This window comes from Alternaria rosae (genome assembly GCF_020736505.1).
Source record: "Alternaria rosae strain MPI-PUGE-AT-0040 chromosome Unknown BKA58scaffold_1, whole genome shotgun sequence".
NCBI classification, from domain to species: domain Eukaryota; kingdom Fungi; phylum Ascomycota; class Dothideomycetes; order Pleosporales; family Pleosporaceae; genus Alternaria; species Alternaria rosae.
Genome location: NW_025763570.1, coordinates 4816470 through 4829668, shown reverse-complemented (window position 1 = coordinate 4829668; position 13199 = coordinate 4816470). Strand labels below are relative to the sequence as shown.

The following is a 13199-nucleotide window of genomic DNA, read 5'->3' as shown; positions in this document are numbered from 1 at the left end:
ACATTAGTAGCAAAGAGAACGTTGTTAAGGTCCTAACGCAATGTAGACTTCTAGGTCGTTTCTATTGTCTTGTGGAGAAGCTAGGTGGCGGTATCCTCATATCGAAAAGCATACACACTACGCAGCGAGGTAGGCTGACTGCTCAGAGGCGGGAGATCTGATATACACTCCCAGGGTAACTATTCCTCTCGAAATGCAGTATAAGACGGCAGAAGAGGCATTATTGGGAAACTCAGCTTTGCGTGTTGGATGATCTTCACGGGGGGTTAGTCGTGTATGTGAACGAAAGGTCGACGTAGATGTCGTTCCGGATGCGTAGGGTCATCGTCTTCTCTGATGTGGTGTTGATAGTCTCCTGTCCCCTCTATCGCCGCTCTAGGAAGCTCGTGTTCAGCCGGTGTGTGACAACGATGGTGTCTCCAAAAGCCCTTCAGATTCCTACTCCAAGCTTCCGTAGATATACAAGCCGGCGAGCCAAGGCTGGCCGTATGCCCGGGCCCGGTACTTCCTGATGTGGGCTATCCACAGGTCATTGGGTCCTTCTTTCAATACCCTCCCCGTTGCTTTTCCCGTTTCTTTTCCCGTCTCGTTTACCATTCTTTCAATCACTTGTTTGGAGGTCGGCTCGCTGAATTCATATCCATATAATACTCCGACGGCTAGGAACGTTATACTAGGGGCTAGCAGTAGAGTGAAGATAAAGTATCTGTGGATGTTGGACACGGGCTTCTTGAGTTTGGACTTGCCATCTTTGCGGAGGAGACAGGTCTTTGGACCTTGTTTTTGTCTGTATCTAATCTTCCGTGGGGGTGAGATAGAAGGGGCTACTCGAGCTGTAGGGCGTCGGGGTTGGGGTGATGATGTCTTTGGAGATGCTACGGTCTTATTGTACGGGCCTAAGAGCTGGATAGACGGTCGGAAGCTACGAGATGGGATGGGACTCATGCATCTCGAGGCGGAGGGTCTTGCAGGTGTACGGACGAATGAAGCTCTTGATGGACTCATGGGGTACACAGCTGCGGAGCGCAGTGCGCTTGCCGACCTTAAGCATGGTGCCATCTTACTAAACTGCGTATGTCTAGACTGATTGTTGAATACGAGTAGAACTTGTTTTTTTTGTATTCTGAGGACTTGAGAAGAGGTTTGTTGCGTGTTGGTGAACACAATGCAATACTATATTGTTCACCAAGAAAGAAATAGTGTTGCCAGATCGATCCCTTAGTTCACCAAACGTGTCCATTGCTAGTACCCATCATGACCCAACCATGGGCGATTTTACGGACCTCAACGTATCCGCCAACGACATCGCCTCTATTGCTACGCGAGAACACCAACTACTCACTGAAGGCTCGCACATGTCTACGAGATTTCTCTACAGGGCAAGTTGGATATGACCAGGCGACGATGAGGGCGGATAGGGGAAGGCCCAGCTCCGGTGGGGCGTGGCCGCCCATGCGAACCTTGATTGACAACCACTTCACCAATCTCGCTCACCCTTCTCAAGTCGTAATGGCACGCGCCCTCATCCCCTTTAGCATGCGATGCTCGACACGTTGACGATCATGTCCAACTGAATGCTTGATATAAGTTCGGCTCACGACTTGCCGACAAAATTTTCCAAGCACGGACGAGCCAATCGCATTCGAGAACTCTGAAAAGACACTGGCACGCCGCTTGGACGGCGATGCGCATCTGGCGAAATGGGTCTCTAACGGCGTCTAAGAAAGGGTGAGCCTTAGATAGTTCAAGATCTGGCGAACGAGATGAGCGCAATCTCTCTGTCTGGATACGACACGCGACGTTTAGGTTGTTGTTTTTCCCCTAGTCTCGAGATTCCATGGCGGTTGTTGCCTAGGTGTGATTGCGGTGGCAGCTAAGGAAGGTGCGCTGCAGCTGCTCCCGTACCGGGATGTCGCGCGTCCTGGAAGCATTACAACTTGAGGTCGAACAATCGCGAAGCGCAGAGAGTAGGAAAAAGTAACAACCATCGTGAGAAATTGCACGGACAGTGAGATAAGCGCGAAAGAATGAGAGGCAGCTAGGTATGCCCAATTGTTTTCGCTTTAGGGCTTGGGTAATGAGGATTCATCATCGCGCAATCTCTATTTGCGAATACTCTGAACTTTCTTACATCATTACTGCTCATATACTGCTAACCGATGTGTTCGTTAAAGCATGGTATCCTCTTGAGACGTCGGGAATAGAGAAGAAAAAGGGAGGTGTTCGTCGCGCGCACGATCGAATGACGTCCTCGTTCATGCGCCCGGATATACTTTACCCGTTTCGAAACAGCGCATCGGCTACTGACCCGACGACTTTCAATCTGAAACACTTCTTCCAACCCCTTCCCTCGCGATTCATCGATTTCGTGTTCATCTCTGCAAAATAACCCAACAGTAGACTCTGCGCGCTGGGGATGCCAGTCATTACCGAACGGCATAACTGCGGCATTCCGGGCCTACCCATTCCGTACCATACGCTCGGCGCAGCCGACCTGGTGTTTGCAATGCATCGATTTAATATCGAGCCGCCCCCCAAGGATAATCGAGGTTGCAATTCTCCGCCAGTACACGGGCGCAGTGGCGTCTTCGGCACGTGGCCTGTTTGGAGCGACGTTGGAACGACTTTGGAACGTTGCGCAAACCCAGGAGAAGTATGCACGGCCGCGGCATTTGCCATGTTTCGCACATCTGTGCGACGTTGTCCTACTGTGTGGCAGCTATCTCAGTAGCCATGACCATCGCTGATCTGAATGTCGTCAACCCACCGCTTAAAGGGCACTGAGCAGTTTCTGCTTTTTTCTCCTAAGCGTACTAAATGACGGAGCCCTTCCGCGTCAGCACAAACCATGTGAGTCTCGCGAACTAACGTCTATCTCAGTTAGCGAGCACGAACTTCCCCAGGATACATCGGAAGATACAGCTGTTATCGTGCGACGGCGCCCGGGGCTTGCCCACTACCGGCATAGTGGTTCCACCAACCATCCTCTGAGATGGGACTCATTTCAAAACCTCCGAGTCTGGAATGTCAAGCAGATTGTCGCTTGCTGGGCTGTGATCGATACTAACAACAGGAAAGCCGTGTAATCCTTGCACGGGGATGCGCAAATGTCATCTAGACTTCGTGCCGCTTCGCACTTTACGGCGTTTCTCGTTCGTCGTTTCTTCCATCCACCACCCCGGTCATTCAGTGTAGAGTGCCGGAGGCATTCGTTCGTTCGTTTCTTAAACTTTGTCGGTCTGCGACTACATCACACTCTTTACGGTCTCCTTCATTTCGCTTCTATGCCGCATCCCGTTCCGACCGTGAGGAAAACATGATCCGCCGGAACCACGATGATTCGGGTCACCACTACGTGGATCCTTCGCTCCAGCTGAATGTTGGGCTATGGACGATGTTTGCTGGGGCATCACTCTTCCTGGCGCTCCGGATATGGATCAAAGTCACTCGTCGCCACGGTCTCTGGTGGGATGACCACATCCTCCTCGTTGCATGGGTAAGGCACCTGTTGGGCTCGCAGATAGCTGTAGCTGACGTTGTACCAGGTCTTACTGGCTGTCAATAACGCCATTATCTCTACCGAGTATGCCACGGGCTACGTGACCAACAAATGGGACGACCGAATGCACATCCTTATCAATATTACTTCCTGTGGAACCCTGATAAACCAGTCGCTCACCAAAACCGCCTTTGCTGTCACTTTGCTCAAGCTGACAAAGAACTGGGGCCAATGGATTCTCTGGTTTATCATCGGCAGTATGAATGCATACATGATTGCCAAGGTCATTCTCCAATGGGCAAAGGTGTGCGGCAAGGAATCCTATGATGTCTGGTACCGCTTTGATTTCTGCCTCGACTCAAAGTTTAGGGACGACTTCAAGGAAGGCGGCAATGTGTACAACATCATCATGGACTTCATCCTCGCAGTCTTCCCTTGGGTCATCACATGGAACCTCGACATGCGAAGAGTGGAAAAGATTGGGCTTTGCGTTGCCATGAGTCTGGTGCGTCTCTTCAAGTACGCCCCTATAATGCATTCACTGACTTTCGAATAGGGAATGTTCGTTGCTATTGTATCTGCTGTACGCACGGGCTGGAAAGACGAGGGCAACGTAAAGGACGAGTGGTACTTCTGGCGCAACGCTCACTCCAACATTTGGTATTCCTCGGAAATCGTCGGCACCATCATTGTCCAGTGCATACCCGTGCTGCGACCTCTCCTCCGGGACATCAAAACCTCCCTTACATCAAAGAAGCTGGCATCCACTGCAGAAGGAACCAATCGCCGGAGCCGGTACGTCTCTATCTTGTATCTCCGCTATCGCAAAACGCTAACCGCATACAGTGTTCCATCCCTTTTCGGCTTCGGTTTCGGCCCCGGCCCAACCATCGGCACCAAATCCACGCACAAAGCGCACATCTACTCTGACGGACGAACGACCTTCAACGATACGAAAAGCGAGGGGCCTCCCGATTCTTGGGACACTCAGGGTATCTATCAGAAGAGGGAGTTTGAGTTGACCACCATGGAGGTTAAAGCGCAGAAAGGGAATGAGATGGTGTAGATGGGTGTAGATACATTGGCCACCTACGGGGCGGGCAATAGCTAGGATAGAGAATGGAGACGCTTCGCTGCGATCGATATATGTGTCAAGTGGAGATTTTCAGTGATACGAACGTTACGGTTATTACGGTTGATTTGATGATTAGGTAGCAATACTCGATGACTGGCTTGGAATTTACGCTTTGGCATTGTTGGTGGTCGCGGAGTTGCGCTGAATTACTTGCCGCTTTTCGCCTCCTTTCTTTGTACATATTTGAGATGGGGGTATGAACTACCTATATTGTAGTATGGTAGCTTCAATGGACCAGGAATAACACATCTCCATGCTCTGAGAGAACGCATCAACACTCCCAGGATATCATCTCAATCTTCTCTTCGCCATACGTTTCCCTCATCCCCATCTCATCTCCACCCACACGCCAGTGCTCTCATCATCTAATACTTCTAACGAGCTCCCTAAGATCGCCACCTTCCACCCACTTCTCCTCTCCTCCACCGCCAACACCCAATCCACCACCACCGCCGCCACTGACGCCCCATCCCTCCCCTACGTCGCCCACCACCCTCGCCGGCTGACCACCCACCACGGATCCCGACGCAATGACCATGTTCGCCGGTACAACGGTGTTTGGTAATATCTTGACGTTTTCCTTAATAATAGCAAAGGGACCGATATTGCAGTGATGCCCGATATGCACATGAGAAGAAATGGAAATAGCCTGAACAGTCGAGTTTGGTCCTGTTGTCACATCCTTTAGTATAGCACAACGAAACAAGCCAACGAGTGCTGCACAACATGTATGTAGCTCTTTCGCACCACAACCAAGGAGAAACAACAATCAGAACAATGAAAGAAAACATACCAACAAAAACATTATCCCCAATCTTCATCGGATAATAGTGCACCTGGCCCCTACTAATCCTACTCGGCGGCTTAATCACACTGCCCTGGCTGATGACCGTACAGCGCCCTATGCTGATACTCGTGGGCGTTACGTCTTTGCCTGAAGAAGAGGGTGCCGAGCGTGTGGGATGCAGGTCGCCGCGCAGTTGCACGTCGGCCATGATGACGGTGCGGCCGCCGAGCGTGATGTTGGCTGTGCCTGTGATGGCGCTGCGGCGCGAGACTTTGTTACCGGAATCCTAAAGGTGGTGTTAGTGGAGAGGGTCATAGTTTGGGGTTTATGTTAGAGTGGGAAGGAGGGAGATATGTATAATGTTTTTCTGGTGTTTTGTTGATGTGGGAGGGACATACGGTCTCGATGTATTCCCCCTTAGGAGCGGCTTTACGCGCTGCGGGCCGTGACATCTTGACAGCCGATACTCTTTTATTCTCTCCTACACGTTCTTCTATTCGAAGTTGATGATAAGCGGGTTATTCGCTGGAACAGACGCGCGATTGTAGTTGTCGTGAAGGAGCGTTTGAGAGTGGAAGGTGCACGCGACCCAAGCTCAAGTTCCAGCCAATCAACGCGTCGCGATCAGCTCTTCGCGTGCCTGTGGCAGGTAGTCGCGAATGACAGGGCTTACACCTCGTTTTTCTGCGCGCGTAGAATCTACAGACGGAGGGAAGGTACTTTGAAAAGCTGAGATCGGTGTGAGATCACTGTAGCTGATCTGTAGCCGACGAGTCTTTTACACAACGCGCCCATATTAGGCACAATAGAAAGTACTCCATTCCCACCTTACACACCGCAATAGTACACCACATCGCATAGCGAAGTCCATTTCCCATCCATCTCTATACTATCCTCCTCGTGCTACTCGCACTTTTGCCCACATCCAATCGCCGCGCAAACGCACGCTTCACCTCACCCGATCGGCCCTACCCATGGCTCAACACACTCAAAACGTAACACTCCCAAGACCGGTCTCTCACCCCAATCAATGAACAATCCTCTCAATCCAGGAACAGCAACATTCCCCCGATCCCTCCCTTCCAAGTTCCGCAGCACACCCTGACCCTGACCCTGTTTCATTATCCACCCTGTACCCTGCGCCGTCCTCCATGTCATGTCCGCGCTATTTCCACCCATACCTAATCCCATGATCACGCCGGAGCTACCTCCGACGCTGTACACGTTTGCGGCGAGCGGCTGGATCGCCGCCAATGGCCCGCCGTGTTCCATGTCATCCGAGCGCATCCGGGGAGTGGACTCGCACGCTCGTATGTACACGTGGTGTGTGGTTACATTTGGTTAGTGCGTTAGTCTTCGATCTGCATACGAGAGGCTTTACGCGTTGGAGCTTGGCGGCGGCTTGGGTGGTGTGTTTGGGTTAGAGGAGTGAGGCTGTGAGGCTTAGTTGCGCTTGGGCTGGGCGTGGTAGTAGGTACGAGCATCGAGGGTTGGTCATCGGGATGGCGGATTGGTTGGGGGCTTCGTGTGGTGTAGTCTACCGTGAAGATGTGCGCAGAGACGAGGACATGTCCAAGTCACGCAATACGTCTTTCGGTAACTAGATTTCATTTCGTTGAAGGGGCCCAGATCTCGTTCTTACCCAGGTGTCTCTTGGCTATCTTTAGGTTCAAAACGGCGTCGCCGCTGTTTGGTTCGAGAATAACGCCGCAGTTGTAAGCCACCCGCTAAGATGGTGACACAGTACAACGAGCAAATCAGAATGCTTGGTGAGCTTGAGTCTCATGTAGGTCTTGCAGCGGAGAAGGCGGTTGAAGCATCAGCGGCATGTGCTGGCGTCACAAGGCATAATGGAGTTCGGAGCGGTAAGTTTTTCATTCGTGATGCAGGTCTTCCCTGGCTGCGTGATCAAAATTGACTTTTTGACCCATTGTCCCATTTGCGCCGCCCATACCCTATCCCTATACCCGGGTTGTCGTAAAGGATTGTTCGTAGCATCATCGTTCTCTGCGCGTGTTACAGCCACCACCGGGCAAGACACAAGTGCTCAGCAGCAATGTGTCTCATTACGTATCGCCATGTGTACAAACTTCCTAGTAAAATCCGAAAAATCAAGATGAGAAGGAACGCCCTGCGTCCTGTCCCCAACGCCTGGAATAATAAAAATAAGAATCGTTTCGGCAGCGATATCGTCAAACATAAGTCGACGTATTGTAACTGCACGTATCTCTGGAATTATCCACACCGGAATAATATGTACCTGGAAGACGCGGGGCTCCAGCTGTCGCTAAGCGACTAAAGCAGTGCGGCCAATTCAGATCAAGGAAGCCAGCTGTACAAAAAGGACCGATCAATGGACGAGGGTGCGGTCGTTGCTTGCAAATGTCGTAACCCAGTGGAAAATGTGGTTGAAAAAAAGGTATCCGAGAGGCACACACGGTGCAGTAGGCATATTGACAGCCGAAGAAGTCTAGTACTGTACAAGCTCAGAGAAGGCGGGTGATTACTGGATATGAAGCGAGTTTTCTGCGCGCTGGCTGATGTGCTGGGCATGCGCCTCCAGTGCACGAGCTTGAACATGGGTCACTACCGGTATATTAGCAGACGTTGTACATATTTTGAGCTAGCCGACTCACCAGGCCAGACAGCGGCCTTTGACAGCATGTAAGCCGTCACCATCAGCAACTTGGTGCCGTAACCACAATGTCCGAGGTTGGAAAGACTACCTAGCATCGGTAGGTTGTTTGACGAGATGTCGTAAGCCAGCTTCATATCAGCATGGTGGAGGATGTCGGAGATCTTCTGTAGCAGCTTTATGTCTTCCTCTTCAAGGAGCACAACAGCTGGCACGCCCGCAAAGTCAATCTCGTCTCTGCCGAGCACGCCCATGTGGCGGCCAACACGGTCTTGCACAGTTGCAACCCATTCGGCAAGAACCTGGGCGCAATCGAAAGTACACAATGCGGATGAGTTGGGCAGCTCCCGAGCCGTGAAGTCGGCGTATGAGGCACCCATCTTGTCTGCCATGGAAAGGGAGTCAGCAGCGTAGAAAGCGGCCTTTCGGAGATGCCTTTCACGTTTGGATGACTGAGAATTGGAGAACCCATTTGCCGCATTTCCGGGACTGACATGGTCCTGTGAGCCCATCTGGCCTGGGGAACCTTGGTTGAGATCCATCGATGCAAATCTCTCGGGCGTTCCATCTGCTTGACCCACGATATCGATGCCTCTGGCGAGTTCGTTCGCCATGCCGTCAAAATCGCGTTGCCACAAGAGCTCCTTCGCGCGACCTAGGTTGACGAAGAGTCTAACATAGGCCAAATCCAGTAATGGGATACAGTCGGCGGAAAGAGGACCAAAAGGGCTTGGGCGCTCAATACTGTGGTTCGGGTTGGCTCTCCACGCGACTTGCCAGGCCTTGAGAGCGGGTTCCACCTGAGCATGCATGGCCTCTGTCTCCTGAGCCTTCCACAGGCGACCGTTGTGCCTGTTTCGCGTTTCCCAAATGTAGACGTGCATGGCATTTATCAACACATAGCAACCGAATGTGCTAGGTCGGATGTCGCTCTCAGATGGTCCGTTCATTGGCTGGCCGCCTGCAAATGCCTGGGGGTAGGAGTTCCGCATCCGTGAGGTGGTGTTCCTTGAGCTGGCTTCGAGAAGGTATGTCATGGCCGAAATGAAAGACAAGCCTCGAGTCTGAGCGATCATTGGTCCTCCCATGGCCACCCACGTTTGAGGGTTGTCAACAGACCAGAGATCCTCTTCACAGGGAAGGTCTAGATGTATCTCTGAGTTTAATATGCGTGGGGAATGCGCGTAAGCGGACACAAGCAAACTCGACATGGAGAAGATGGCAAAGTAAGTCCTCTTGCGCTCTTCGATCTTCTTCCACTGAATCCATTGAGCATGCTCGTCCACGCTATCAGCATGTTGGCCATACTGCGAGCTCGATTCGTCTGACATGTCCACATTGTCGCCATTAGTATGATTGGGTGGACTGGAAGAAGTCTGCTCCGGAGGGGCTGGCTTATCCAAGCCAGCAGCTTTAGCAAGGCTTACAAGCGCTGCACAATGAGTGCTCGCAACCTCGGCAGCCTGTCTATCACCACAGCTGTGGCCGAAGATGAGGTTGAGCAGCATAGCTTGCACTAACCAGAGTGGTGGTTTGTTGATGTGGTCGTTTGCGGCATTCGACCCGTTGACAGCCGAGAGTCCAGCTTTGCGGCGCTCATCAAGGTAGAACAAAATCAGCTTCTTTGCAGCCTCGAACAGTTCTTTTGCGACATTCTGCTCGTATTCGTACAAAGCACCTATCGCAGCCATTGCAAGAATGAGACATCCGCCGCCACCAACCATGGTATCTTGGCTATAGTTTCCGGCCGAGCGAAGTTGGTAGGTGTATGCCGGGGTATCAAAGGAAAGTGTCGGAATGTGCAAGAAAGGTAAGTGCGGGTGAAAATAGTGAATGTACGCATTGACGTAGCGCTGGATGTCGACAGTGCTCGGAAGTATACCAGCCTGTGCGGAAGGCTTCCCAGTGCCATTGGACGACAGGGGTGAGCTGATGGCCGGTTGCGAGAACCTCCGTTGAGCTCCATGACCGTAGCCCATTGCTTGAGTCAAGTTGAACATCATAGCCTGCCGCGTAGAGTCTGTAATGGTTTCAGTGGAAAATGATGAGACAGAACTGTGCCTTGCGCTGCCGTTGAATGAGGAAGATGATATGCTGCGGGCATCAGAAGCGAAAGTCATGGGCGTCTGAAAGTACTGATTCGGCATACCGGGTATACCAGCTGAAGGGCTCATGGCCACTAAAGGAGGTGGAGTAGACGAGTAGAAATCATTCTGAACGCCATGATCGCCTAGCTCTTGCGGAGTGGTGTTGTTCATCATAAGTTCAGGGAAGACCGGGGCCATGGCATCGAGTGTGAAGGCAGTTGGGTTGATGCTGGTATGCGCTACTAGAGGGTTATGCCACATAGCTGCAGTGTTTTGTTGGCTTGAGCCGTCCAGCATCATGTCGTTGAAAGCACCCTGACTCGCAGTGCTAATGGCCGATGGCGAGGAGCCGTCAAGAGCCGACTCGTTGGCTCCGGTGAAAATCATGTTGCTGTCGATGCCCATGCCCCACCCGAAATCGTCTTCCTCGATAGGGTTGTTGCCGGCGAAGGGGTTGGCAAATTGCTTGAAAGGCGATTGTGGCAGTGCGATGCCTCCATTGAAGTGGTGCAGCTGGTTCGGGTTAATGGTAGAAGCCGCTGACGAGCCGAAGAACTTCTCGAGCTCACGGTCATCAGAACCAGCCATGCCTGGGATGGGAGCTGTGCGAAGACCGCCACCCATACCAAATCCCATGTGGGTATCTAGTCGTGGTAGACCGTGAGACTGGCCATGGTTGCCGGCAGCTGTCGACATGCCCCTGTAGTCAAATTGGCTGATACCCGATAGGCTCGAATGTTGTGAATGACCTGGGTGGCCTCCCCTGCCGCCAGCTATCGATGTTCCATGTGTGGCGAGGAAGCTGTTGAGGGCGCTCGGGTCGATGTGGCTGATGGTGTTTGCGCGCGGCCTCATGACATTGCCCTTGGCGCCACCCGCATTGCTTGAGACTGAGTTCTTGCGTACTCGGGCGGCGGGGTTGGGCGGTAGGCCGGTCGTGCTTTCCCTACGTCCGTTGCGGGGTCTTGTGTTGGTTGCGCCTTGTTGATGGAGCTTCTGCTGGTGACGTAGGAGGAGGTCGCGTCGCGCGAAGCATCTCGTACACTGGGGGCACTCAAAGGGCTTCTCTTTTGTGTGGGATCGCTCGTGTCGCTTGAGATGCTCTAGGCGCGCAAATGAGCGTGTACATGTCGCGCATACGTGCGGCCGGGGCTTGTCGTTCTTGGGCGGAGGGAAGGACTGGACGGTGGGCGAGGTTGCGGGCTTTGCTGTAGATACGGAAGCTGCGATTAGCAGTCTTTGTCAGCTATCATGGCGTTGCGTGGCGTTCGCTCCTACTCACAGTTGCTGGTGCTGCCTGAGCCGTTGGAGTCGTCGCCAGGCGAGGTCGAGGGGCCTGGCAGGCTCGTGCTCTCCACTTTGGCCATGATCATGTATGGGATTGGTAAAACACCAATCACGCCCACGATCGAGATGAAGGTCACTCGGCCTCAAGGTGACTGGAAGCGGACTACTGATGGTGCTACTATGGTAGCTGTCTTAGGTCGAGCTCGTTGCAGCTCGCGGGGCAGCAAGCTCTCGGAGTCAACAAAGAATCTACTGAATCAGAGGCTGCCAACACACACACACACACAAATGTCAGCGAATGACGAGGTACGACCAGCTGGAGCAGACGACAGTACCTTGTATAGACCTCTAAGGTGGAAGGAGCGTCTAAGAGCTTGTTTACGCAGCGTCTCGTGGCCGCAGCTTGTAGCAATGGGATATCAAGATGGAATTGAATCTTGGGATGACAATGCTAATGTACAGCAAAGGCTAATTGTCAGCTCCAGGAGAGCTTGGTCGGCGTGGTCGGAGGCGGGCAAGCTGGGTATCTTGCAAGACCTCGCAACAAGAGCAAGCCTACGCTGAGCGAAGAAAGGCACCAGAGAAAAGGACGTGTGATGTAGTTGGATCGGTCCGTACATAGGTCGGCGTACGTACGTGTCTACCGCTGGTCCCGGAGAGCGTGAAGCCAGTGCGGGAGGCCTGTGGTCAGCAGTAGCAGAGGCAGTGGCAGATGGTGGAGCTGGTTGAGCACGAGGGTCCAGCCTTGATGTAAGCGTCTGTACCAGCGGTGCTTGCTGGAGGCGCCGGCGGCTTTTGGCTGGTACGGCCCAAAAGGCTAGATTACAGCGCAGACACAACCTTCGGTCCCGGGGCAGGGCAATTGGGCGACGACACGACGATTGGCCGGAGATGCAGAGGGCAGGCCGAGTCTGGGGAATCGGGCACGGGCCAAGGTTCGCGGGACGAGAGACGAGAGAGCTATAACAACGAGCAGCGAGAGTCAGGAAGCACGCAAAGCAAGTCGCACTCGGTCAAGCTGTGGCGAGGGTGCTGGAGGTGTCGAGATCAGGCACAGCGACGGCGGCGGCGGCCTCGTCGAATTGTAAGCAGATCCCCAGACTTCACGGCTCGTAAAGCTTTGGAGCTAGGCGGCGAGTGTGTCATGCAACTGGCCAGCGCCCCAGGTTCTTCGACGGGCCTGCAAGCACCAGGGCTTCTACCAAGTGGAGCCCCCAGCAAACGGCCACTCTGGCGCAGGGGTCCTGTCCGGAGTACTTCCGTTCGAATGCCCTCGCCTTTACATGCTCGTCTGAAGAGGCAGCGATGGGCGTCTGCGATCAGCAGCGTCGCCTTCAAGACTATTCGCGGCTTGGCTGCAGCGACTGCGCCAGGGGCCCACAGCTACGGCCTCGGCTCCCTGTAGCAATCGTCTTCGCTGCAGTACACTGCACACCCATCCACCTACGTTATTAGTGGAATCGGCCTCGAAGAGCAGGCCGCAGCCTCTATAGCATGCTCCCGACTAGTTCGGCTTCATTTCGCCTGGCGGAGATAGATTGTCGAGCTCCAATGGCCTGCCGGTTGCATATTAATTAGCGAGAGAGCTACTCGTCCCTGAGGATACCCAGAGTACTGCACGGGTCTAGAGGCACGACCATGCTCGGGCTTCCGAGAGCGAGTTTCAAGAGCCTGTCACCGATAATGGCGAACGATGCTGGATGCTGCGAGATGCGCGCACAACAATGGGCCTCGCATACACGGCCCATGCAGCTGCCGCCGTCAAGCGC

The 13199-nt window shown here is 53.2% G+C and overlaps 4 protein-coding genes across 4 annotated transcripts; 1 reads left to right on the top strand and 3 right to left on the bottom strand.

Moving 5' to 3' along the window:
- Nucleotides 1-438: 438 nt before the first annotated feature.
- Nucleotides 439-1051, bottom strand: BKA58DRAFT_397351 (uncharacterized protein; the record flags this gene model as incomplete). The annotated part of the gene is made up of 2 exons (XM_046171419.1): nt 439-896; nt 982-1051. 2 exons carry the CDS (start codon nt 1049-1051, stop codon nt 439-441), a joined length of 528 nt encoding a protein of 175 aa, XP_046032024.1.
- Nucleotides 1052-3316: 2265 nt separating this feature from the next.
- On the top strand, nt 3317-4565 carry BKA58DRAFT_434894 (uncharacterized protein; the record flags this gene model as incomplete). The annotated part of the gene is made up of 4 exons (XM_046173297.1): nt 3317-3496; nt 3546-4004; nt 4056-4294; nt 4346-4565. The coding sequence occupies 4 exons, from the start codon at nt 3317-3319 to the stop codon at nt 4563-4565; spliced, it is 1098 nt and encodes a 365-aa protein (XP_046032023.1).
- Nucleotides 4566-4995: 430 nt separating this feature from the next.
- BKA58DRAFT_303784 (dynactin subunit 5) lies at nt 4996-5707 on the bottom strand (the record flags this gene model as incomplete). The annotated part of the gene is made up of 2 exons (XM_046166992.1): nt 4996-5303; nt 5428-5707. Coding segments are annotated over 2 exons (588 nt in total), but the record flags the coding sequence as incomplete, so codon positions are not given.
- Nucleotides 5708-7732: 2025 nt separating this feature from the next.
- BKA58DRAFT_30955 (fungal-specific transcription factor domain-containing protein) lies at nt 7733-11682 on the bottom strand. Its single transcript, XM_046167251.1, has 3 exons — nt 11426-11682; nt 8058-11366; nt 7733-8007 (listed from the first exon to the last, which is right to left on the bottom strand). The coding sequence occupies exons 1-3, from the start codon at nt 11514-11516 to the stop codon at nt 7925-7927; spliced, it is 3483 nt and encodes a 1160-aa protein (XP_046032021.1). The 5' UTR covers nt 11517-11682; the 3' UTR covers nt 7733-7924.
- Nucleotides 11683-13199: the final 1517 nt, after the last annotated feature.

Bases quoted from the DNA above. Each gene is read 5' to 3' on its own strand.
- BKA58DRAFT_30955 (XM_046167251.1), bottom strand. From the start codon at position 11,516: ATGATCATGGCCAAAGTGGAGAGCACGAGCCTGCCAGGCCCCTCGACC. The intron at 11,367-11,425 runs GTGAGTAGGAGC...TGCTAATCGCAG, and splicing joins CTCAGGCAGCACCAGCAACT to CTTCCGTATCTACAGCAAAG. The intron at 8,008-8,057 runs GTGAGTCGGCTA...ATATACCGGTAG, and splicing joins AAAGGCCGCTGTCTGGCCTG to TGACCCATGTTCAAGCTCGT.